Source organism: Macaca fascicularis, chromosome 1 (assembly GCF_037993035.2).
Source record: "Macaca fascicularis isolate 582-1 chromosome 1, T2T-MFA8v1.1".
Taxonomy (NCBI): Eukaryota; Metazoa; Chordata; class Mammalia; order Primates; family Cercopithecidae; genus Macaca; species Macaca fascicularis.
In genome coordinates, this window is record NC_088375.1 from 37,744,408 (window position 1) to 37,768,429 (window position 24,022).

The 24,022-nt window shown below is 54.1% G+C and overlaps 2 protein-coding genes across 4 annotated transcripts in view; one reads left to right on the forward strand and one right to left on the reverse strand.

Moving 5' to 3' along the window:
* LHX4 (LIM homeobox 4) overlaps nucleotides 1-24,022 on the forward strand; it is a 48,689-nt gene that overhangs the window by 19,854 nt on the left and 4,813 nt on the right. The window contains exons 3-5 of the mRNA XM_045393530.3: nucleotides 16,291-16,493; nucleotides 21,263-21,417; nucleotides 21,712-21,883. Of these exons, the coding sequence (XP_045249465.1) occupies nucleotides 16,291-16,493; nucleotides 21,263-21,417; nucleotides 21,712-21,883 (530 nt within the window). The remainder of the gene's footprint in view (nucleotides 1-16,290; nucleotides 16,494-21,262; nucleotides 21,418-21,711; nucleotides 21,884-24,022) is intronic.
* ACBD6 (acyl-CoA binding domain containing 6) overlaps nucleotides 19,557-24,022 on the reverse strand; it is a 227,741-nt gene continuing 223,275 nt past the window's right edge. For 2 of the 3 annotated variants that reach the window (XM_065533306.1, XM_065533204.1), the window contains one exon: nucleotides 23,420-23,984. The gene's annotated coding sequence lies outside the window, so the exon portion shown is untranslated. Of the gene's footprint in view, nucleotides 20,308-23,419; nucleotides 23,985-24,022 lie in introns of those variants that run through there. The other variant, XM_065533231.2, reaches the window with a different exon arrangement.

The window sequence follows — 24,022 nt, forward strand, 5'->3', positions numbered from 1 at the left end:
TCTCAGTGGGCAACAGGAGTTTGCCTTTGTTTTCCTCCCTCTATGATGTAATGGCCAAGCACCACAGCAGCTGTTCCGGGACCCTGGGTGGGGTGAATTTCACTGTGTGTGTGTGTGTGTGCGCGCGTGTGTGTGTGCGCGCGCGTGGGCGTTGTGCACCCGGGTGCATATGTGAACATAATGTGTGTGTGAAGAGGGCAGGAGGAGGCAGGTGGGAGGGCCTGGCCTTGGGGTCGGGTGAGCTGCCCTGCTTCTGTGATGAGGTGTGTGCAGGTGTGTGTGCCTGCACCTTTGGGAAGCCAAGAGGTCATGCCTCCGCTTGCCCATCTCGGGGCAGGGTAGGTGCTGGAATGTCCGAGTCAGACCTCAGGGCCCACCAGTTTCTGACTGGTCCAGTGTGGCAGCTGAGGGAAGCCTGTGGGGTACGAGCAAAGCCTGTCAGGGCCACTGACCCAGGGCTTCATCGCCAGAGGGCCGCCTTGCACCCCCAGTGTTTCCTCAGGGCCATGTCTGATTTTTGGACCCTGAGCGGCTGGCTCCGGGTTTGGAAAGGGAGGGTGGAGAGGAAGGTGGTGGCAGCGCAGGCGTGTGGTTGGGTTTGGGAGAAGTAATGACCAGGAAAGAGGGTCTCCCTATAGACTCAGGAAGCGCCCACAGCGTGTGCTGAGGAGGGATCCCCACGGGCCCATGAGCCAAAGGCCCAAGACCAGAAATAACAAGAACAGTTCCTCACCTGGGCCGTTGCCCCTGCCTCCACTGCCCCACGCCCTGGCCCTCTTTTGGATACTTTTGGGGCCTTACTCAGCAGAAACCTTCTGGCTGGTCCCTCCACTCACCTCCCTGTAGTGTGCAAGCCTTCCCACCCGGTGAGCCTTCCGCCAGGTGAGCCTTCCATCCCACAGCCCAAGCCCAGGCCTGCCCCTGCCCTGTATATGCCACAGAGCCTGCCAGAGGCATTGGCACATCAGAGCCTCATACTGGCGCTCCCTTCCAGTCCTAGCCCGCTGCTTTCCTCAGGTACCTGACGCCCACCAGGCAGGACGCCCCATTCCCAGGCATGCTTGGCGGGCTGCCGCCTCCAGACGCCAGCCCAGGCAGTGCATGTCCTCCAGGGACAGTGCCCACCCTCCAGGACTCCCATCCTTCCAGGGCCCTCAGAGTCCAGCTCTGCAGCAGGCGGGATCCCCAGTGCAGCCATCGGTTCCTGTCTGTCCCCTCTGCCGGGTGACCCAGCACAGAATGCTTTGGTTTGCCCATTTCTCGTGTGCTTGGTTTATCTTCCTTGTTGGCTTAAGGAAAAGGCCTGTGACTCATTTTTCTGTCCCCTGCGTAAGCCGCTGGCTCTGCACTTTGCCATTGCTGGGTTTGATGCTGCAACAAGTAAATTACCCAGTGAATTTACATGAGCTTTGGTGACCAGTTTCTTCTGTATCTTGAAAGGCGTCTTTGAGTGAGGGAGGCCCAGACTGCTTGCGAATGCTCAGGCCCATCATTCAGCCACGGTGACTTCCCTTGTTCCTGGCACTGCTCTGCTTCATGAAATGACCTACTCCCAGGGCTGGGTCCTTGTGTAATGCAGGGGAGCTGGCCACAGATTTAGTGCTGAGTTTGGGCCACTGACTCTGTGACGGGGTGCTGTGAGGAGGGGAGTTCAAAGCTGAAGTGATTCTCCTTGCTGTCAATGGAGGGCCAACCCGAGGTGAAGACCAGGCGGCTCTGAAGTCCTCAGTGGATGGATTCATAACCCTCGCCAAGCTCTTGGGGACCAGGGCTGTTTGGTACAGGAAGGCACAGCTGCAGGCCCCGTCCTAGGTACAGACAGGGAGGCACCAAGCTGTCCAGCATCTGAGTGGTCCCACCTCCCATCCCCAGGGGTCTTGGGACTTGCTGGCCACCTGGGGCTCTGGGGCAGCCTGCTCTTCATCCCATCTCATTAGATGTCACCAGGCGTCTCTTTCAGAGGTCATGTGGGGGCACACACAGTGGAGGTACAGCAAGGACAGAGAACATGCTGGGGCAGGAGGGGGCAAGCAGTCCCTGGATCCCCAGGTCCCTCCCTGCTCTCACCCTCGGCTATAGAAGTCACATCTGTGGCCACCTTGTGAGAGGGATAGCAGGTGCCACATACTTGAATTTGCCCATCAGACCTCAGAGGCTCTTAGCTGTGGGGTTTGGAAGACACCTGGTCAGAGTTAGAGAGAGTCCCTTTTCCACACTCCTTGAAGAAAAAGAAAAAAGGAAAAGTATGTCCTTTCTGGAACCTCCTCCTAGCCCTGTTCAGAGGCGGGGGCAGGGCTCACTGGTTCCCTGATTAGCACTGTGGTCCTAAGTTCCTGGATCAATACTTTAATCTATTTGCCCATAACAAGGAAGACGGCCACTGCTTTGCACAACTCCAGGGGGCATCCTCCTGTCATATTCTACGTGAAGTTCTGCAGATCAATACGGAGATGTGGAGAGTACCCGAGGGAGGTGGGTAGTACCTTGTCATATCTCAAAAGTGGAAGGAGGCTGGGAGGTCAGGACTTCCCCAGCCTTCCTCCTGGGCATGTGGCGATGCTGGTAACTGGCAGCAGGGGGCGGTGTTGGTGTGGACACAGAGGAGGCAAGAAGGATTGTTGGGAAGTTGTACTCTGTGGTGGTTGCATTTTTCTTTGGGGGCTGTTAAGCTCTATCTTGCTTGGTAACATTGACTGATTTTTGCTGTCGTTTGTTGTTTTTGCTGCTTGTGTCCTTGGCTGTCCTTTCTCCAAACGAAATAAAATTCTGAGGCCCAAGAAGAAAGGCATTGAGTTGACTGAGGCAGCACAGTGGGGCTGCGATTTGTTCTGAGTTCAGTGGGGGCTTCAAGCATCAGGAGAGCCCAGCCCTGGTGCGGAGGGTGTCCCAAGGCCTGTTGTAATTTGAATCCCAAGCTGTGGGGCAATGACTCCTCGTGTTGCATTTGCTAAGCAGGTCCTCTCCAGACCATGTGTCCAGCATGTCATGGGTCCTTCCCATGTCTCCTCAAAAAGGACCCAGGGCCCAGAGAGAGTAGGGATCTGGGAGTGGGGCTTCTGGCTCACCTTGCTGTCACCAGGTGGGTCCCGGAAGGAGCCAGGTAGCTCTCTTCCTCTGGAGCACAGCACAGACCGCCAGGTCCTCTGCTCTCGGAGCTGGGTTGAAGTGCTGCCTGTTGGCAGCCAGCTCGGTGCCCCTAGGCAAGTTTCTTTGCATCTCTGAGCATCTCTGTCCTCTTCACAGTGCCTAAGAGCCCTGGCACCCAGGAGCATTTCTCAAAGGGAGTGATTTTGTCAGCAGAGGGGTTTGGTGAACCCAAAAAGAGCTCAGTTGAATTCCTGTCCTATCTTTCATTAGCAGTTTGTCTGCACAGGTGACTAGGTCTTTCTGAGCCTCATTCCCTTGTCTGCGGAGAGGAGCTCACACTAACCCACCGAGGTAGGAAGAAGACGTGTGTGACCCAGGTCCAGCAGAATGCGAGGTGCTTTGTAAACACTGCCGGGTTTCAGGCCCTGCTGTGTGGGCCCTTGACCCGCAGCCCTGCAGGGTCAGAGGTCATCAGAGTTCCCTCAGGGTGGGGCCTGCACTGGCCTCTCCTGGTCTCCCCTGTACCAGCCTTGAAAGCTGCCCATGGAGATGACTCTTAACTGCCTGGAGCTCCTCAGAGAGAGGTGGGGTAGCCTCTGGCAGAACGGGGTGGGCCGTGGTCCATGGGAGAAAGCTGCCATGTGGATCTCTGTGGAGAGTTGAGAAACAAACCATTATGGAGTGGAAACAAACACAGCTGTGGAACTGAAGCGAGGGCAACGTTCCTACACGTTTGGAAGGTCAAGGGCAAGCCAAGGACAATCCAGGCTTGTGGGGGGCTTCAATCTGTGCCCCCAGCCACTGGGGCTCCGTATTTCCATCTGCCTGTCAGAGGGGTGTGGAGCGACTCTCGGGTGTTCTGAGGGTGCTGCCACCCCAGAAGGTTCCTGTCTAAAATGTCATGCTTCTCAGGGGTCTCCCTGCCCCTGAGGCCCTCACGAGGCAGGCAGGCAGAGATGGGTGCGCCGGGGGCTCGCTGATGGAGGCCGCTGTGTCACAGGGGAGCTGTGCGGCTGCTGGGCCAGGCCAGGCTCTCCCTCTGCTCCCCGCGGTGCCCCTCCCCCAGCCTGCCAGTCTGCAGGCCGTGGGTGGGCTGTCCGCCAAGGGCAGGTAGGCAGCGTCCTTGGGAGCCCGGGAGCTGCTCCCATTTATCCCTGCAGTCCAGAACAGCGCATTTCCGCCTGGCCTGGCTGCAGGGTGGTTGTGCTGGCTGCAGACAGGGCTTCACTGGTGACCTCAGCCCAGTCACTCTGGTGACCAGGGCCTCTGCTCTTCATCTGGCAGGGGGCAGCTGCCCACAGGACATCGGCTAATATAGGGAAAAACAGGCTCGACCTCTCTGCGGGGTGGGCTTCATGGAGAGCAGGTGTGGGGTTTGAGTCCAGTGTGAACTTGGGGTGTTAGACATCACCAAGCCTCATTTTCCATCTCTAAAGGGGGAAGAAAAATACTGACTTTTCTGAGTGACCGTGAGGACGGAGTCAGAGGCAGCAAGGAAGTGCTCAGTCCATTCTTAGGAAGGTCAGGAGGGGCGTCTAGACGGTGCCCCACGTAGGGAGGAGGAAAGAAGACAGCAGGAGGGCCTGGGACCAGGCTGGCAAGGACGGGGTGCTGAGGTTGCTGGCCAGGCTGTGTCAGTGGTAGTGGTGGTCAGGGCATTGAACAAAGGCCCACCCTTTAGTGAGGAGCCGGCCTGCGTTTTCCTCACGGGATGTTCTCCCTCCCTGTGTGGTCCAGAGCTGTGGGCAGCAACCTCAGCCCTCAGCGCTCACATCACAGAGCCGGGTCAGCGCTGGCGGGAGGAGCCAGCCTGCACCTGGGTGGCTTTCCACTGTCTCAAGCTTTCTCGTGCCCTGTTGCCCCAGAAAGAGGCAGCTTCAGTTCTAGGGTTGGTTGTAGAGTCAGTGTGGAGTCAGACTTCTGCAGAGCCACTTATTGTTTCTGATAACCACACACCTGCCAGGTCATGCAGGCACGATCGTGCGTGTACACACACACATGCACACATGCACACACATGCATACACGCACACACACGCATACATGCACACACATGCACACACATGCATACATGCACACACAATGCATGCATGCACACACACACACGCATACACACACGCACACACGCATACGCATACACATACACGCATACACGCACACATGCACACACACATACACATACACGCATACACGCAAACACACATGCACACACACATACACACACATACACGCACACGCACATACACATACACGCATACACACACACACATGCATACCCACACATGCACACACACATGCACACACACAGTGCTCTAGCAGAATGTGCCTAAGGAACGCACAGGGGTGGGTCTCTTTGATGTGTGACTTTCCATAATTTCTGAATAGTTTATAGTCTAATTTCCTCGCTAAGCAAATTAAACCTTTTAAGGTAACGATCAGATGGTCCGGATAGTGGCTGTGCGTGTGGACATTTGAAAGATTCAAACACACTGGTGGGACCAGGCCCACAGTCATTTGTGCCGGCCTGTAATCAAGGCAGAAGCAATTACTTAGCCCTGAAGCTCCCCCAGGGACTGAGGCCGTAAATCAGGAGGTGATGAGTCGGAGGAGGACTGTCTGCCCACCCCAGAGCGTGCAGTTCAGCTGCAATCGCCTGGGCCACCCTCCCCGAGTGGGGCCTGGGGTGAGGGCCTCCTGACATCTGTGGAAGCCACATCTCAGGGACTTTCTGGCTTAGAGGAATCTGTCTGGAGTCACCTAGCTGCAAATTAACCTGGGGATCAGATGCACCTGGGCTGTGGAAATGGGGTCCCCAGCGGGATCTGGGTGACGTGGGAGTGGAAGTTGTGGCCAGCCCTCTTTTGGCCCAGGCACAGCACAGCAGCCAGAGGCAGCTGCCTTCCCTCTGTTGCTGAAGCTCGGCCTCCTCTCCTCACCCTCCTCTCCTCACCCCTACCCCGGCCATTCAGGTGCCACGCCAGGGTTCCCCACTCCAAAAGGCCCTCTCTGGCCATTCCTGCAGCCTCTGTGCCTTCAGGCCCCTGTCTTTGGGTCTCTGCACCACTGGAACTTCGCTAATTGCGGTCCTCTCCCCTCCTTCCCTCCTCAGCCCGTCTGTCCCTTCCCTCCACCCATCTGGTCACGTTGTCCCCATTGCCTCCTGGCTGGGCATTCAAGGGCCCATGATCTGGCTCAGCCTTATTCCCTGCTGGTCCTCTGGCCCAGGTCACACCAGGGCCCATTAGAGCCAGTGTCTAGTTTGTCACTCTGGTCCCCGGAGGCCTTTGCGTCTGTGGAAGCCCCACTCTGAGAAGCCATGGGCTTCTTCACAGGGCTGGTCTCTGCTGGGCATTGTGGGTGAGACAGCAGGTCAGCCTGGGGGCCGCTCTCCCACACACCTATTCCAGTTCCTGCGGGTGTCTGCCATGCCCTGTTTGGAGAATGACGCCCTCAGTCTTGAGGGACTTTGGGACTCTGACAATTGATGAGTGACCTGCAGATGCCCAGGTGGGCTAAGAGCATAGGTGACAGGATTTCTGTAGGAGTGCTCTGTGCCACCGCTGCATTGGGCCTTCCGTGGGGGTGGAAAGCATGGGTTCCGGGCCCAGAAGCAGGAGTCAAAGGTGGCTGTTCTCTCAGTAAGCACCTCCAGTGCATTTCCCGCACAGGAGAGTTTGGTCACAGCTGAGTTAGCAGCTTGGCAGAGGCTGATTGGCCTGTAGTGAGAAGGGCAGATGAGGTGCTGCGGGAAGTAAGGGAGATGAGGGAGAGTGACCTTGGGCCAGGCAGCTGACTGCTCCAAGCCTGTGGCTGTCAGAAAGAAGGGAATACTAATCCCTACCTACAAGGGCAGGTGTGTGGTTTGAATGAGATGTCTCGCATGAAGTTGCCTGGTGCATATGACATGCTCCGTGCTTGTTTACAAAAGCACAGCTGGAGGTCTGCACTCTTCTAGAAGGGATTCAGGTCCTGCATGTCCCGTTGCCTCTTCAAGCAAATCTGTCCCCAGCAGGGAAGGAGAGGACTTGAGACCAAATGAAAGGGAGAGCTGGGCTCTCACCCGCTTCCTGCTGTGGATGGAGCTGTGTGATCTTGGGCAAGTCACTGCTTGTCTCTGGGGCCCCGTTTCCTCCTCTGTGAAATTAGGGCCTTGGACTAGGTCACTGGTTTTAAAGCTTTTCCAGCAGCATTCATCTCAACATGATAATATTGAATATTCTTTTTGTTTTTTTGAGAAGGAGTCTCACTCTGTTGCCCAAACCGGAGTGCAGTGGCACGATCTCCGCTCACTGCAAGCTCCGCCTCCCGGGTTCGCCATTCTCCTGCCTTAGCCTCCCGAGTAGCTGGAACTACAGGCGCCCGCCACCTCACCCGGCTAATTTTTTGTATCTTTAGTAGAGACCGGATTTCACGGTGTTAGCCAGGATGGTCTCAATCTCCTGACCTCGTGATCCACCTGCCTTGGCCTCCCAAAGTGCTGGGATTACAGGCGTGAGCCACTGTGCCCGGCCTCGAATATTCTTGAAAAATAAAAACATTGGATTAAAATCCTGATAAAAAGCAGATTGCTGTTCCTGTGGGCTGGGGAGGTATATGTGTGATTGTGTGTGTATGACATGGGGGCGGAGGCTGTAAGATTCTCTGGTGTCAGGCCCTCTCCAAATAGGACGCCCATCTGTGTCTGGAGAAGGCTGCCCATTCTGGGGCAGAACTTTGTGTGCCCGTGACATGGCTGTGGCCTTAGAGTGGGCGGTGATATATGTTGGAAATATTGGTACATACAGTAACAGTAAATATCAGCAACTTTCCTGTCAAGTGTGGTGATAGATAAAAGAAATACATGTAGAGAAGTGTCAGCTGGGAAAAAAATATATGGCCAGCAGTAAATCACCGCCAAGCAATTAAAGCATAAAATCAACTCGTGCAGTATTTTGTTTCCTCAGGGCGGTGCACCGTTCCGTGGCAGTTCCACATGCGGGAGGCTGACATGGGGCCTGAGCTGGCCCCCACCGACTGCCTTCAATAGCCAAGAGTAAGGGAGACATTCCAGAGGAGAGGCACTGAGTTCAAATCCCAGCTCCACCATTTATCTGTGAGGTCTAGGGCGGTTACTAACCCTCTCTGATCTTCAGTGTCCTCATGTCCAAATGAAGAACAGGCCTTCAAGCATTCCGCAGGACTGGGTCACTCACTGATTGATTCCTCACACATGTACTGGGCATATATCCTGGGCCAGGCCCTGGATTCAGTAGTGAACAAGACAGATAAAGACCCTGCTGTTGTAGAACCTTCTAGAGAGGGGGAGAGATGGTCAGCAAGCAATAAGTGCACAGCGCATCTACTGAGGTGAGTGCTGTGGAACAGGCAAGGAAGTGCTGAGGGGAGGGGTCCAGGGGTGTCCCCCTGAGCAGGTGACATTTCACGGGACCACTGCAGGAAATGCAGGAGTGAGCATTCCTGCAAGAAATGCAGGTACCTGGGGGGAGAGTGTGCCAGCAGGGAAGCAGTGCCCGGCCCCAGGAGGAGGTGGAGTGGAGTGGGCAGTGGAGGAGGGAAGCTGGAAAGGCGATGGGGCCGGGATGCCATAGTGGCTTGGAGGCCATTAGGGGGCCTGTGGCTTTGACCCTGAGTGAGGTGGAAGCCACTGGAAGATTTGAGCAGGGGAGGGCGAGGGTGTGACTCAGGCCCACTGTGGCGACCATGTGCAGAAGCGCCTGTGGGGGCCTGGGCGGAGGAAGCTGGGAGACTGTTAGGAGACAGCTGTAGCTGCCGGCTGACGGCAGCCTGAGCTAGGGAGGGCCGTGCAGGTGTGAGAAGTGGTCCCCAACATGAGATAATTTTGAGTAGAAGCCAGGCGTGGTAGTTCACTTCTATTGTCTCACCTATGCAGGAGGCTGAGACAGGAGGATCTCTTGAGCCCAGGAACTCAAGTTTGCAGCGAGCTGTGATTACACCACTGCACTCCAGCCTGGGCAACGGGGCGAGACCCTGTCTCCAAATAATAATAATAATAGTAATAATAATAATTATTATTATTATTTTGAGTAGAGTCAACAGGATTTGCTGACAGATCAGATGGGGATGAATGCCCAGAGGTTTTGGCCTGAGCCATGGGAAGTGGTCTGAGATGGGAAGGGCTATGGGAGGAGCAGGGGGTGCAGGGGGTTGGTAGGAGTTTGGTTTTGGACTCCAAATCCACGTGTTGAGGAGGCAGTGGAGCCCCAGTCTGGAGCCCAGGGGTTTGGGCTGGAGGTGAGATCCCCAGGGGAGTGGGGAGGGCAGAGAAGAGGTGTGGGAGGAAGAGGAGCAGGAGCAGAGGCTGGAGAGCGCAGTGTAGGAGGCAACAGTAGGTGTGTCGGGAGGCCTGGGAGGCTGGGGAGAGGGGAGCTGACTGCTGGGCTGCAGCATAACACTGGATGAGTGGGGCACTGCCCTGAAGGGTACAGGGAGTGGGCGGTAGAGAAGGGAGGCAGGCAGGAATCATAGCGTGCCTGTATATGAGTGGAAGGAGCCAGCAGAGGGGAAGCTAATGACACAGAAGGCAAAGGGGATGGTTGCTGGGAGTCTCATTAGGTGAGAAGGAATGAGCTGTGTCCAGTGGAGGCGTGTGGTTCACCTGTGGGTGGCAGGTGGGGGCTGGGGCCCTGGGTGTGCGAGTGGATGGCACAGTGAGAGGTGGGGAGGGTCCAAACTGGGCTTCCCTCTTTTGTGGGAAATGGGAGGGCGGCCAGCAGCTGAGCCTGGGGCTCAGCTGGGGAGCAGGTGGGGAGGTGCATTCGACTCCCGGCCCCGAGGCACCATCAGCCCGGTGGGCAGGGGCTGCTTTTCTGGCTCTGTGGATGCCCGTGCTGGGGTGGGGCAGGCACAGGGCTGAGAGAGGGCAGCTTCCAGGGTGTGTGGGGAGGGACAGGTGGCATCACTCTGGGGTCTGCTGGGTAAGGAGGGAAGCGAGGGACGGTGACAAGCCCAGGGGGAAAGGCAGTCCCTGGGTCATGTGAGTCAGTATCCTGGGGAGCTGGAAGAATGGCGGGGATCCCACGGTGGGAGGGTTAGAAGTGGCCCCTGGAGCTGTGGCAGTTGCTGGTAACAAGGTCTGGGGGAGTGAGCAGTGGAGGGAGGGTGGAGGCCACAGCCTTCAGATCAAAGAATCGAGAGGGAGGGCCCAAAAGGATGGTCTGTGTGGGGACTGCAGTCACCAAGGGTGTGGTGGGAGTGAGGGTGAGCCTGAGCTAAAGTCACCCAGGCAGGAGCAAGTGGAGCAGGGTGGCAGTGCGGCCACAGGGCGGGTGCTGGGGCTGAGGGCTGCGGGCTGGAGGTGAGGGTCAGATGAGATCACATGTGCAGGGCCTGCTCTGTGCAGGACACAGGTTGGTGCTAGAAGAATGGCAGCTGCCTTTATCACCAGTGTCGCAGTGACCCACTTGTGGTACATCATGTGGGTCTGCTCAGGGGTCAGAACTTATCAGGAATGTGCCAGACAGCCAGGGTGTCGGATTTATGCGCCCCTGGTTCTAGAAGGCTTGGTGCCTGCAGGGCCTGCCTGCTGCCCCCTTTCTACAGGGTCCAGACCCTCAAGCGGGTCCTGCACTGGTGAGCAGCCCAGCCAGGCGGTCGGGAACAGCAGGGGTGGACAAGTCAACAGCAGCAGGAGCTCAGGCAGAGCTCAGGTGCAGAGGCTGGGACCCGGCACACAAGACCTGGTCCTCTCCTGGGGTCAGGAGCAGCCCGTGAGAGTCAGCCGAGAAGTCTCAGCTCTTCTCTGCCCACACCTGGGCCAGCGGAGGATGTGGAAGGTGGACGGTGGGCCAGTTACGTGTATTGGGGTTAACACACCAGGGGGTGAGGGCTCCCCTGGCCAGCCCAGCACTGCAGGGCTAGGAGCCTCATGCATGGGGCTCAGAGCTGCAGGAGGGGGACAGGTGTCTCCTCGAGCTCCAGCCTAGGTCAGGGCACCAGGGCCGGGTCTGCCGCCCTTGATGCCCACCGCATGCCCACTGTGTTGTGTCAGAAGCACCGACTGCAAACCCCGGTTCTCTTGCTCGTTGCCCGTGGGAGCTGAGGGTCGGCACCTCGCCTCTCTGAGCCCCAGTTCTCATCTGTTAAAAGGTGTCACGGTACCCACCTTTCAGGCTGGGAGCTCAGGAGACAGTCATGGAGGCAGTGTGACAGCGACAGCAAGTGGGATGCAAAGTCCTGTGGTTTAGTAAACCACGGGCCTCATTTCAACCCGGGACTTAATGCCCTTCTTAGAAAAGCTTACGGCTGGGCACAGTGGCTCACACCTGTGATTCCAGTGCTTTAGGGGCCAAGGTGGGAGGATCACTTGAGACCAGGAACTCAAGGCCAGCCTTGGCAACATAGTAGGACCCAATCACTACAAAAAAAAAAAAAAATCTTAAAAGATGAACTGGGCATGGTGGCGTGTGCCTGCAATCCTAGCTGCTCAGGAGGCCGAAGTGGGAAGACGGGGAGTTCAACTGCAGTGAGCTATGACTGTGGACTGCACTCCAGTGTGGGCAGCGAGTGAGATCCCCTCACCCCTAAAGAAAAGAGCTTAAAACTGCTGCTCCGCTCTGAGAAGCACAGCTACCTGCCTTCACTGAAATATACTTCAGGCTGAGATTTGGGGTGGGAGAGCAGCTCGGTTGATCTTCTGCAGGAAGGTGCAGCTTGTCCATATCGGCTCAACCACGCCGCCAGTCCATTCTTAAGGAACCGCCGACCAGGATTGATGATGCATTTTAGCTTTGAGCTTTTGGGGGTTATCCTACCAACAGATAGTCCATTGGGAAGAAAACAGTCCCAGGAATTAACAGATCAGAGTGTTCACACTGGTGAATCTTTTTCTAACAATGAGCGTGAAGGTAGCAGAAGCTGGTGTGTTTCCAGATGGTTCTTCTAACCAAACTAATTTTTCACTGTTGACAAGCGAGCAAGGGTTGCACTGGACCGAATGCTGAGGCTTGGCCATCTAGTGTTCCATGCAGAATGGTTTCCCATAAGCATTCCTTTTATTCACTATTCTGTCCTGGGTCTGCCTCAACCATGAGACAGGAGAGCCTCTGGTACTAGCTGCTGTAGCAGTGCCCTTCATCCAGGGCAGTTAAAGGAGTCTTGGACCTTTCTTTCTCTGGGATTCCTGCCCAGCACCTTCCTACAGAGATGACTTTAAAAGGAAAAAAAAAAAAAAAAAAAAGGAAAAGCAACACACCATTCCAAGAAGCCTGGCATTCCTGAATCCTCCTTCCCTGCCAGGTGCCTGTCACCTGTCTTCACTGCCTCCTTTTCCCTGTCATGCTCATCAGCTATGGCTTCTGTCCAAGAGGACGAAAATTTCCACTGCAGGCTGGTTTGAGGTCTTGATTTATGTAAGAATCTTGCACAGCACTGCTAATGTAAATTTCAGTTTTTTTCCCTCTAGGATAAACACTTACCAAAATACGCAACTTTTCTTTTTTGGTGGGAAGAGAGATGTCCTGTGATTTCTACCCATTTTCTGAGGCCTGTGGAAATAAACCTTTCTGTACTTAAAGTTCTACCAAAAATAGAATAAAGTTAATATCAAACTTTAAAAAAAGAAAAGAAAAGAGCTGCCGTTATGGAGAGCCAAGCCTCCCGACTACTCAGGCCCATGCTTTAAGAAGCAGTTTGTTCGTTCATTCATTCATTCATTCATTCATTCATTCATTCATTCATTCATTGGGTCTTTGTGGCTTGCCTACTATGTGCTGGGCAGGGATAAAAGAATTTCCAGTGGTGGTGGTTACAGGAGGAAAATAATATGAGCCATTAGCAAGTCCTTCCTTGCATTTTCTCTGTGGTTTTGGATCAGCTCCAGCCGCTCTCCCGGTTGGCCGGCGGGACTGGGCAGCAGGCTTACCTTTCTGAAGGGTGAGGCCAGTGCTCTCGATGCCCCCGCGTGGGTGCCCAGTGGGCGGTATTAAGGGGTGCTGCCTGGAAAAGCCCTCGAGAGCCCTCTTCCTTGGCTGGAGTCCAGCCCTTCCCTCTTCACCCCCAGCGCCCTTCATGTTTGGTCCAGTTGGTTAGACAGCTGGTTCTCTGTGTAGCAGCCGGGTTCACAGTTTTACCTCGTGTGGGGCAGGGAATTCTAGCCATGACTGCCTGTTGCAGGACAAGTCATGTGACCTGCCAGGCCTTGGCCTTCTTACCTGTGACTCTGGCTATTCTAAGATCTGGGAATAGGGACAGTGTCTCCATCACAGGCACACTCTTGTAGGATGCCCTGTATTCTAGATCCACTGGCTCCGACTGGAAATGAGGTGGAGGGTGCCCTGCAGGGCTGGGCTGGGCCGGGGGAGCCTTGTGGGCCAAGGGGGTGCATGCGGCTCCCTCGGGGAGGGTCCCGCTGGCTGTGCTCCAGGGGAAAAGGTAATGAGGAGCCACTTCTACTTCCCTTTGGTATAAATCCCACAATCAGGAAAATTGCTTCAATTGCTAAAAAACGCTGGTGGGGAAGTCCATTTATTTTTCATTTTTCTTGTGCACTTGCCACCCTCATGCATGAATCACTGTCGGTATGCAGATTAAATTTATACCCCCGTTATCTTTCATGTCTCTAGTGCGCTGGTGTCAACTGGGCCTCTGGTGACTGAAAGCCCTGCCTGCTTTTTAGTGGGACAGTGTGGCCCCTGTGGAGGAGGCTGCTGAAGGCTCTTCCCTCTGTCCCAGGGTCTCCTCTCAGCCCTCCTCTCCTTGGGTCTCTGGTTAGGACACATTCTCCAGATTTGGGTGGTTTATTGGGAGGGTTCGCAACAAGCATGATGAAGGTCTTGTTTCATTTTAATTAATTAATTTAGAGACAGGGTCTCACTCTGTTGCCCAGGCTGGAGGGCAGTGGCATGATCTCGGCTCACTGTAGCCTCAACCTCCCTGGGCTCGGGTGATCCTCCCGTCTAAGCCTTCCAGGTGGCTGGGACTACAGGTGCACACCAGCACACCTGGCTAATTTTTTGTATTTTTTGTAGAGGCAGGGATTCACCATGTTGCCCAGGCTGGGCTCAAGTGATCCTTCTGCCTCAGCCTCCCAAAGTGCTGGGATTGCAGGCATGCCTTAAGAAGCACCGCATCTGGTGCCTTGTTTCATTTTAGTACCTGCTTTGCAAACTGGCCAGGATTGGATATCAAATATATAGGCCTTTTGAAAACACTCTCTAGTAACACATGTGTAGGCTTCCTCTTTGTCTCACACACACACACACACACACACACACACACACACACGATCTAGGCGCCTGCCAGCCTTCCTCTTTGATCCAGGTGATGTGGTTACGCAGCAGTTGTGGAGGGTCTGGTTCTCACCTGTGTTCTGGGAGGTCCAGAACTGTCCAGAGCCGACTGTGTGCTTTGTTCTCCATCCTCAGACTCGGCCATCTCCATGCACATCCTCTGCAAGTATGGTGCTTTATCTGCTGATTTATTTATTCAACAAATATTAACTCTACTTTCCTGGGTCCTGAATCCCTTTGAGAATCTGATAAAAGCCCAGGTCCCCTCCTGAGGCACAATTTTGAACAACTTAGCAGGTGGTTGACAGGCCTATCCTGACCCTCAGGTAGAGAACTCCTGCTCTAAAGGGGCCCCATCTCCCTGAAAACCAAGAGGCAGTCCTGGAATTCAGAAGCCTGGGGTCCTCCCAAGTCACGTATCAGTCCCTCACACCCCAACACCCTTCTCAAAGCCATCTCAGAAGAGTGTCCCTGAAGTACGCTCTGGGTCTTTCGGGATTACCCACGCAGACTTAGAGAACCCCCACTTTTCTCTAGGATGCCGTGTCCCTGGTGGGGGGCATCTGAGGCTGCAGCTGGCCGTGCCTGTTCTGGGCCCCTGTAGCCCCCTCAGCAGGTATCATTACTGCATAAGAGACCCATCATTCTGCATTAATCTGGGATTCATCATGATAGCCATGACCATAATTAATTTATTTGGTATTAATGTGGATGAAATATGTACTGTCCTTTCAGGGGAAATCAGGCTGCCTATAAGCATTAGTTAAAAGGACCATTAAAATCAAACCTTCCCCAGATCCATTAGGCGAAGTCTTTCATCCTGAAGAAGATAAAGTTCTGCTGTGTGAAATGTCATGAATAATTAGGTTGATTGCTGTTTTAAACTCTGCCCTTGCTTCCCCAATGCCTCCCGCCTCCCTCCTGAAGCAGGGAAGGCTCACCTGCAGCCACGCACCCTCCTTCGCTGTCCCTGTCGGCCCCCAAATTTCCCTTGTCTCCTGTGACTGCTGCTGCGCCTCTGTTGATCTCTGTGATCGGAATGGGGAAAGGGAGCGGAAACAACCCCGCTGGACTATACATTCAGTGTGTCCGTTTCTGCTTCCTTCCCGGCCTTGGCAGGGGCCGGCTGCCTTGGTAGAAGCTGCCTTGGTGGCAGTGGGTGGCCTCTTCAGTGTTGTTCTGGAAAGGTGCTGACCAAGGAGAAGTCTGAAGCGGCGTTTTCCAAACTGCAATCTGCAGACTCCTTGTCCCGAATGCTGCAGGGGCTGAAAGGTGCAGCTTTCTGAGCCCTTCCCAAACCACCATGCCCCAGGCTGTGCGTGCATAGGAAGGGGATGGAGGCAGGCTCAGAGGGCTTTGAGTGTGCAGAATGGAGGTGAGGGGAGAAATGGAGGCAAAGGAGAGAGAACAGCTGTTAGGAGAGCCTTGCTCTGCTGACAAAGTGCGTTTTCTCCGCAGCGTGCTGTCCCCTGGCCAGGCAGGGCCTCCTCCCTGGGAGCGTGTGAGAAGGTGTTGCTGGGTGCTTTATACACACCCGCCTGTGGCACACACAGTTCCCTGTGAGGATGTCCTCTGGGATCAACCATAAGGGCGAGGAAGCCGGGAGGTGCGGGGGGAGACAGCCTGCTTTGAGGGACTTAGAAAGTCCACCTGGTGTGCCTGTGAATTGATGGGTGTTAATCGGACAGCCGGAACCGGGGGCATCAGCTTTGGAAAAGGTACCTGAGGGAGTCTCTAGTTCTCATCAGCCCCTTCTTTGGTGGTTGAAGAGTTCCAGGCACAAAGCAATGAAGCTAGATAGAGGCAGAGAGGACCAGACGGTAAGCTCTGGCTGGCTGGGGGGTGAGGCTCATGGAGTCCCAGAATGGTGGGGTAGGAGGGAGGCGGCTCCAGGAAGTTGGGGGAAGCCAGATGCCCCACACCCTGTGTGCCCTAATCCTTTCCTGCTGCCCTGACAGGCGCTTCGGCACCAAATGCACAGCCTGCCAGCAGGGTATCCCCCCGACCCAGGTGGTCCGCAAGGCCCAGGACTTTGTCTACCACCTGCACTGCTTTGCTTGCATCATCTGCAACCGGCAGCTGGCCACGGGGGACGAGTTCTACCTCATGGAGGACGGGCGGCTGGTGTGCAAGGAAGACTATGAGACGGCCAAGCAGAACGGTAAGCAGCGTGGCGCCGCATGGTCCCCTCTCCAGGCCTTTGTTCGGGCCACGCCCTCTGCCTGAGGTGCCCTTCTCATGGCATCCCACCTGCGCATCCCTCAGAGCCCTACTCATGCACCGCCACCTCTGAGAAGCATCCCGGATCTCCACACTGAGAGTTAATGCTGAGCACCTCCCCGGCCGTTAGCACTCGCCGGCTGCATGGAAGTGTTCATCCAGCCGTGGTTCCTGAGAGCCTGCCTGTCTCCGTGGTAGGCTCAGAAGCAGCCAAGAACCTGGATGTTACCATGGTGGCGGCCTCCTCCCCTGGGTTGGGGCTGGGGTGCTGAGGGGCGGCTGGGAGCTTGGTCTGTATTGGACATGTGGGGCTGCCACTTAGTTTTGCACATCACGGTGCACATGGACCTCTCAGCAGGCCCTGCCTCAAAGGCCGTCGGGGAGAGCCCAGCACTGGCCTCTGCACACTTCACACATCTTGTATTTCAGTTAATTGTGTTCTGTTCCCCTCTCAGACTGTGGGCTCCTCCAGGGCAGGGGCTCCTGGTGTTTCTGCAGCAAGTGCCCGGTGAGTGCCAAATGAAGAGGCGGGACGCATGCCAGATTCAGGGAGGCTCCATCTCAGCAATACAGCTCCCTCCACCCACTTCAACATAGCCCCCCTCTCGCTTCACCACAACTACTCCAGGGCCACTGCCCATGGTGGCAGCAGAAGCTCTGCATGGTGGAGGCTGAAGTCAGGTCCCTCATTTAGCAGCCACCCCTGGAAAGGCCTGGCTTGGCCTGGCAGCAGCAGCTCTCACCCTGCATGCCATGGTCTTGGGCAGCCCGGGGACTTTCCAGGATAGAGCCCAGAACAACACATTCCTCATGCTCCCCTCGCAAGGCCAAGCTGGACACTTTTATTCCTGCAGCCCCACCTCTGGCCTCACTCCCAGATGCACCCACATGGCCGTGGGGTCAGGTCCTGGCTCTGAATTTGGGATTTGGCCAAACCCAACATGATAATCTCAGATGTGTGAACACACAAGACATCGAGTTCCTTGGCCTTTGACTAGAATTTTGATCAACTCAGGGTGTTACTGTGCAAAAATGACTCTTGTTGACAGCTCTGGGCTTGAGGAGAAAAAAATTTAGCAACAATTTTATGTATCTCCTTCTAGATCTCTTCTGGGCCCACACACATATGTTATACAGATCTGATCAATAATGGAGAAATTGGTTTTTTGTTCAATAAACATAGTATAAAATAAGGGGGTTGTGGTGGTGAGGAAGCAGAGGGGATTCATGAGGGCCCTTTAGGTGAGCCAGCTGGAGCTGGGCTTGGCTTTGGTCCATGGCAGGAGTGGGCAGGGCTTCCTGTCTCTTTGAGGACCTCCCCTTCCACCACCCCCACAGCTCTGGCCTTTCAGGGTGGACAGAGGCCTTTGACCTCCTTCCTCCAGAGACCTGCGGCCTCTGCAAACCCATCCCAAGGCTCTGTGCCTGTAGGTACTAATCTGCTCTTAAAACTCACTCCATGCTACTGCCTTGAAGTCAATTCTGATGTCACGGGAGATTAGGGCACTTTGTCAGGGATGAACCATCACAGCAGATGGACTCAGAGATACCAAGACACCTTTGGAAGTCTGGTGTCATTCATCAGAGATACTAAGATGGCATGACCTCCCCGGCCTGCAGCTGGTTCTCTTCATCAGAGGCCTCATTTGGACTCTGAGCACTCTCAGCTCAGCATCTCCTGATGTTGTGGGTGGTTCAAGAGATGAGAGAAACAAATGTAGATTGGTCAGAATCTGGCTGGGGAGGTGGGAATGACATTGTGGTGTTCACAGTTTTATCGATGAATATTTGCACCACAGCAGACCTCTGCAGGATGGTGGGAAGATGCTGAATTTGCTGTCAGAAGCTGGCTGGGCATCCCCCCACACAGGGAGATCTCCTGGCAAGTTGTAGAACTGGCTGACCCTCGGTTTCTCAGCTGTCTATGGGGGATCATAGCATCTGCCACGTAGGGCTGTTTTCCTGAGGTTTAAATAGGATGAGGCTTGTGAAATGCGATGTGAAATGAGTGAGACCAACGTGGAAGAGAAGTGCAAACAGGGAGGCGAGGTGTGCTCGAGGTTTTAAAGCAGCTGAATGTTACACAGTATTTCTGACCTGTTCCCCAGGTCCTTCCCCCGACCCCACCCTGGCTGTCAGCAAGGCAGGGCTCCTCTGTCCTGGGCAATCGGTGATCCTTGGAGCAGCGGGGACTTCTGTCCACTGCAGAATGCCTGGCTGTCTTTTCAGGTTGTTTTAATTCCTCCTTGCTACTCTCAGCCCTCCTGCAGGCTTACAGTTCCCTCCCATTAGCTAAACAAAGGATCTCAGAGCAGTTACTTGCAGCTTAGTGTGAATGATTTTGTTCACTTGTGCTGTCTCCCTGGATATTTGCATTTTCAATATAATGAGGTTGCATTTTATGCCAGGGACAAGTTCTAGGAAACCCTGCATCATTCAAAACTAACATATTTTAAGACTAATTTTCCCATAGGAATTAATGTAGTGTGTGTGTGGTGGGGGTGGTGTATTCTGAGAGCACATAAATCCATAACCAGTGAAGTGTATCTTTACTTTAATGCTACTTTTTATTTTCTCAGCATTATCTTGAATACCTTGCAGAACGCTCTCTCCTAAATTAACAGCCCAGGGTATCATGGGCTCCCTTGGCCTTCCTCATAGCGTTTTATCACATTTAACTTCCGTACCAAAGTTATTGATTTTTGGGTACATTTTTCAGCACGAGCACTGCCACTGCTACTTAATGAATACTTGGATGACATTGTTATAGGATATAAAAAAGATTTTAAATTATAATAACAGTGAATGTTAAAATAACAGCATATTAGTCCCCATCATCGCAAGAAGAAAGTCCTGTGCGTGTGAGTAGCAGGGCCGAACCAGCGGGCCACCAACCAGGATGACGGTCTATCCCAGCGGCGCTGCCATCTGGCTGTGGTGAAAAGAATTTAATTTCCCAGGCCAAGCTATTTTGAAATTAAGTGATTCTCGAGGAATTAAAACATTTTTGGTGATTGCATTATTTCACAGTTTTTAATATAAAGACTGTATACAAGTACACTATTTCCCATTTGCATAATTCAAAGTTGCATCAGACACTCCCGTGTAGACTATAAATATGCACAGAAGGGACTGACTCTTCAGAATTAAAAGGAAGGCATTTTGGAGGTTCCCCTTTGTCTTTTGGAATGACTCTCTAAGTAGTGTCATCTCTGCGGCAGGGGCTTCAGGGAGGGAGTTGGGCCACAGCAGTTCTGGGATGACAGTGGCCACGTAAGAGAAGAAAACAGCCCACGGAGAAGGGAAGGCACGGGTGTGTCCCCCTCACTGTGTGCACCCCTCACTGTGTGCACGCATGTCCTGGCCGCACAGCTGCTTCATTCCTCTAGTGCCTCCCAAGACCAGGGCAGGCTGTGTTGCCCTCTGGGCTTCCAAGGGGGAGGTGAGTTACTGGTCCAAGTCACTCACTCAGCAAGAACATGGAAGCCAGGTCTGCTGACTCCAGGGAGAGCCTTGTACACTGTGAGGACCGAATGCATATAAAGTCCTTAGTCAACACCAGCACATGGTAGGTGCTAACACATGTTGGCTATTATTGTTTCTAAGAGAGGGTTTTCTTGAAAGAAAGGAGAAAAGACAGAGAGGAAGTCAGGAATGGCACAGAGACACTTTCAGGGGCACACAGGGGAGCAAGCACAGGGAGCAGAGCTGCCCGGGCCAGCTGCTGACTTTATTCTTTGTGTCCTCCAGGGGCACTGTGGAGAAAAGGGCAGTAAGCCTTAGTGCTGGGAGAAGAAACAAACCTTTCCGCTCATCTGTGCTTCTGAACACACCCACGTGCCTCTCTCTCTGCCTCACTTTGAATGCAACAAACCAGACTTTAAGAGGAACTTTAGCTTGTTCACTCAAAATCTGTAGAGGACTTTGTGTTGATCAATGTGTTGCCCAGAACATTCCTTAGACTAGTTTTTTCAAAAAATTTTGACTATGATCCACGGTAAAACTCATTTGATATTTCATCTCACTACATACATTCATATAATAAAAACTAAAGGTTAATGAAATGATCTTGCCATTCCATTCCATTCTCTTCATCTGATTTCCTCTTTTAGTTTTGGTCCACTAAGTTGACTTTACAGCCCACGAGTGGGTTCTGACCCATAGCTTAGAAACCTGCTTAGACACTATTGGGTGTGCAAGCTCACCCCTGGCTGTGAGCCCAGCAACGCCAGGGCCAAGGTGACATGGCTGTGGGGAAATGGGAGACTCCCCATTAGAGAGAGAGAGGAAGGTGTTCGGGGCGGCTTGAAACACAGACTTCAGCCTGGCTGTTCACCTTCACAGCTCTGGCAAGAACTCATGAGGATGTGCGAGCAGAGTGGTTGTCATGACAGGGACATGTGTGGAATTGGTGCATTCATTCAGTCTGATGAGACTTCTACGCAGCTGGGCTGGCAGGGGAGGGGAGGAGCAGGGAGCTGAGCAGAGAAAGGACTGCGGTCCTTACTTTCCAGTGGCTTGGGAAGGCCTGTGGTGCAGGAGCCGGTGCCATGAGATTGGGGACCTCTCCACTCTGATGTCCCCTGCGCCTCGCACTGCCCTGCCTACAGCAGGCAGGCTTAGGTGCAGAAAGGATGGAAGGAGGGTGGGGGAGGAGGCGCAGCTGCTGCAGATAGGCCGAAGCCAGTAAGCAGTGGTTTTCCCTTGCAGATGACTCAGAGGCCGGAGCTAAGCGGCCCCGGACCACCATCACAGCCAAGCAGCTGGAGACATTAAAGAATGCGTACAAGAACTCCCCCAAGCCTGCCCGGCACGTGAGGGAGCAGCTGTCCTCAGAGACAGGCCTGGACATGAGGGTCGTACAGGTGAGATGCCAGCACTCCTGTGCCCTCCGGGGATCCCAGGCCCGGGATGGGGTGGAAGGTGTCCTGAGTGACATCAGTTCACTGGTGGTTGGGCTCAGGGCCTGACCCCAGGGCTTTTGCCAGAACTGAAGAGTTCTGAGGCCCACCTGGGGAGAGGGGGTGGGGCTCACGGCACTCCCAGACCTGCGCTCCATTCAGGCTTCAATCTGCTTCCAGCCGCCTGCCTTGGGGGTCCCGGGGGCTTTGGGTTCGTGGTGGACGCCCCTGAGTGTGTCCCTTGTGCTTGTGTGGCAGGTTTGGTTTCAGAACAGAAGGGCCAAAGAGAAACGCCTGAAGAAGGATGCAGGGCGGCACCGCTGGGGGCAGTTCTATAAGAGCGTCAAGAGAAGCCGGGGCGGCAGCAAGCAGGAGAAGGAGAGCTCTGCAGAGGACTGTGGGGTTAGTGACAGTGAGCTGAGCTTCCGAGGTGAGCAGGGCTGGAGGGGCCTGGCCAAGGCCTTAGGAAAGTCCCCTGGGAATCTGTAATCCCTGGCACTCAGGAGGGATCTTTCTTGAGGCCTTGGCAACTGCCTCCCAAACACAGGCTTTTCCTTAAGACTTGCAGTGAAGGGTGGGGGAAATGGTAGTGGCCCTTTACCATGGGACAGGAGTAGGAAACAAGATTGCTGAGGTCTGGAAGCTGGGATGGGCCAGGCCTCGTCCTGTGGCCCCAAGGCCTCCCCTCCCCTCCTGCTGACTGGGGCCTCCTTCATCAGTCCACACAGCTATGAACAGAGGACCGGGTCCCAGCCTTGTGCCCCTAGCCCCTCTCCCATCTTTGTCCCCTTTGCTGGGACACTGGCCTACTCTGATGGTCCCCTAGAGCCACCCCTTCCTCCAGTCATGGTGGTGGAGAGGACATGCTCTGCAGGCCCTTTTTCCTGGGAAATCAGTGTTGTGAGTGCATGTGAGATGGGGAACTGGCTTCACTTCCGAACCCCCTTCCCCCACCACTCACTTCATTCTGTCCCCTGCACACAAGCTTTGCAGCATGCGCTATATTCAAATTCGTGCATCAGCAAAATTGCAAATTACTGCATGTTGTGAATCCTCAGGTTGTTTGCAAAGAATCATATCTGTTCTCAGTTACTGAGTTCCCAAATGTGGAAGGTCTTCTGCGGAGGGGGGAAGGGAAGAGTACTCCACTGGCGATCAGAGACCTGGTTTCCAGCGCGGCTCTGTCAAATCGATTCACTTCTCTTGAGCCCCAGTATTCCCATGGGGAATACCCCATCTTTGCCCCTCTCACTGCGTTGTGGGGATCAATGAACACAACCGACTATAGATGGGCTTGGGGAAAGCCTGGCACATCTGTATACCTGGAAGGCATGATTGTTTCCACAAGGAGCCTGCGGCTCCCGCAGAGGGCCCTGGTCATGTGGGATGACAGGTAAAGGCAAAAGGCTAACTCAAGGCCATTTGACAGTGGAGTGGAGCCTTCATCTTCCTGTTCCCTTTAAAGAGCATGAGCTCCCCCCACCATGTTTTTTCTAAGGGGAATGGGGGGCAGGCCTCAGAAGGGATGGGGTGTTGAAGTCTAGTCTGGGGAGGCCTTATTTAGGGATTGGTGCGTAGGAATTAGAAAAAGAAGTTTGTGAGACAGAGGATGGAACAAGTTGCCTGCCAGGACCACGATGCCCTGGGGGGACTGTAGTTCAGCCCAGAGGTCAGCTGAGCCCTAGAGGGCAGCCTCCTCTCAGAATACAGGGGCTGTGGGGCCTTGGGGACCGCTCATGGGACTAATGCTCACCTTCTAGGCTTCTTGGCAGGATTAGGAAAGTCACTTAATCTCATCTGGGCTGTTGAAGTCAACACCTAGAACATACTGGATGGTTAAGCTCATTTCTGTTGGATGCAGGTGGGTCCCTGGGCTGACCTATCATTGGTCTCTCTGGGAATAATTACCCAAAGACTAAAACTGCTCACCTCTGTTGGAGAGATCAATTCTTTCAAGTGGCAAAGATTCCATTAGATTCCTTTAATGAAATTCTTCAAGAAACAAGAAGGTTCATTTGCCTTAATCAAGTCAATTCCTTGTCCCCAGTGAAGAGTTTATTGAATACAGACAGAAACCAAGTCCTCTGATATTGAACCTCTCTTCCAGATAGACCAGAGGATTTTGTACAGATGTCCAAGAGTGGTCCTCAGCTTCCCTGACCATACGGGCCTGCTTGCTTCCCAACCAACTAAACCAAGCCCTTTCTCAGCTTGAAAGATTTCAGGGTAAATCTTGTCAGTATGTAGTTTCCATTCGTGATGTGGAGACATCTGACCCACCCAGTCTTAGGCATTCATCCTCCTCAGTGTAGCCAGAGTATTAGTACGCGAGCCACAAGGGACCAGCGAGCTCACCAAACATTTGACCATCCTTCTGGGACCTGGGAATTTAGTCTTTGCAGGTGTTTCTTGTTTTTCTCCTTGGCCTGGGTTGGCCTCTGGATGTCAGGCTGCCACATTGGTGTGTCTGACCCATGCTTGGCTGCAAGGCAGCTGCCGTCCTTGGGTGTCTTTCTTGGTCACATGTATTCCTAGGTTGTGAAGAGCAGGGGACCATCAGAGTCCTGGC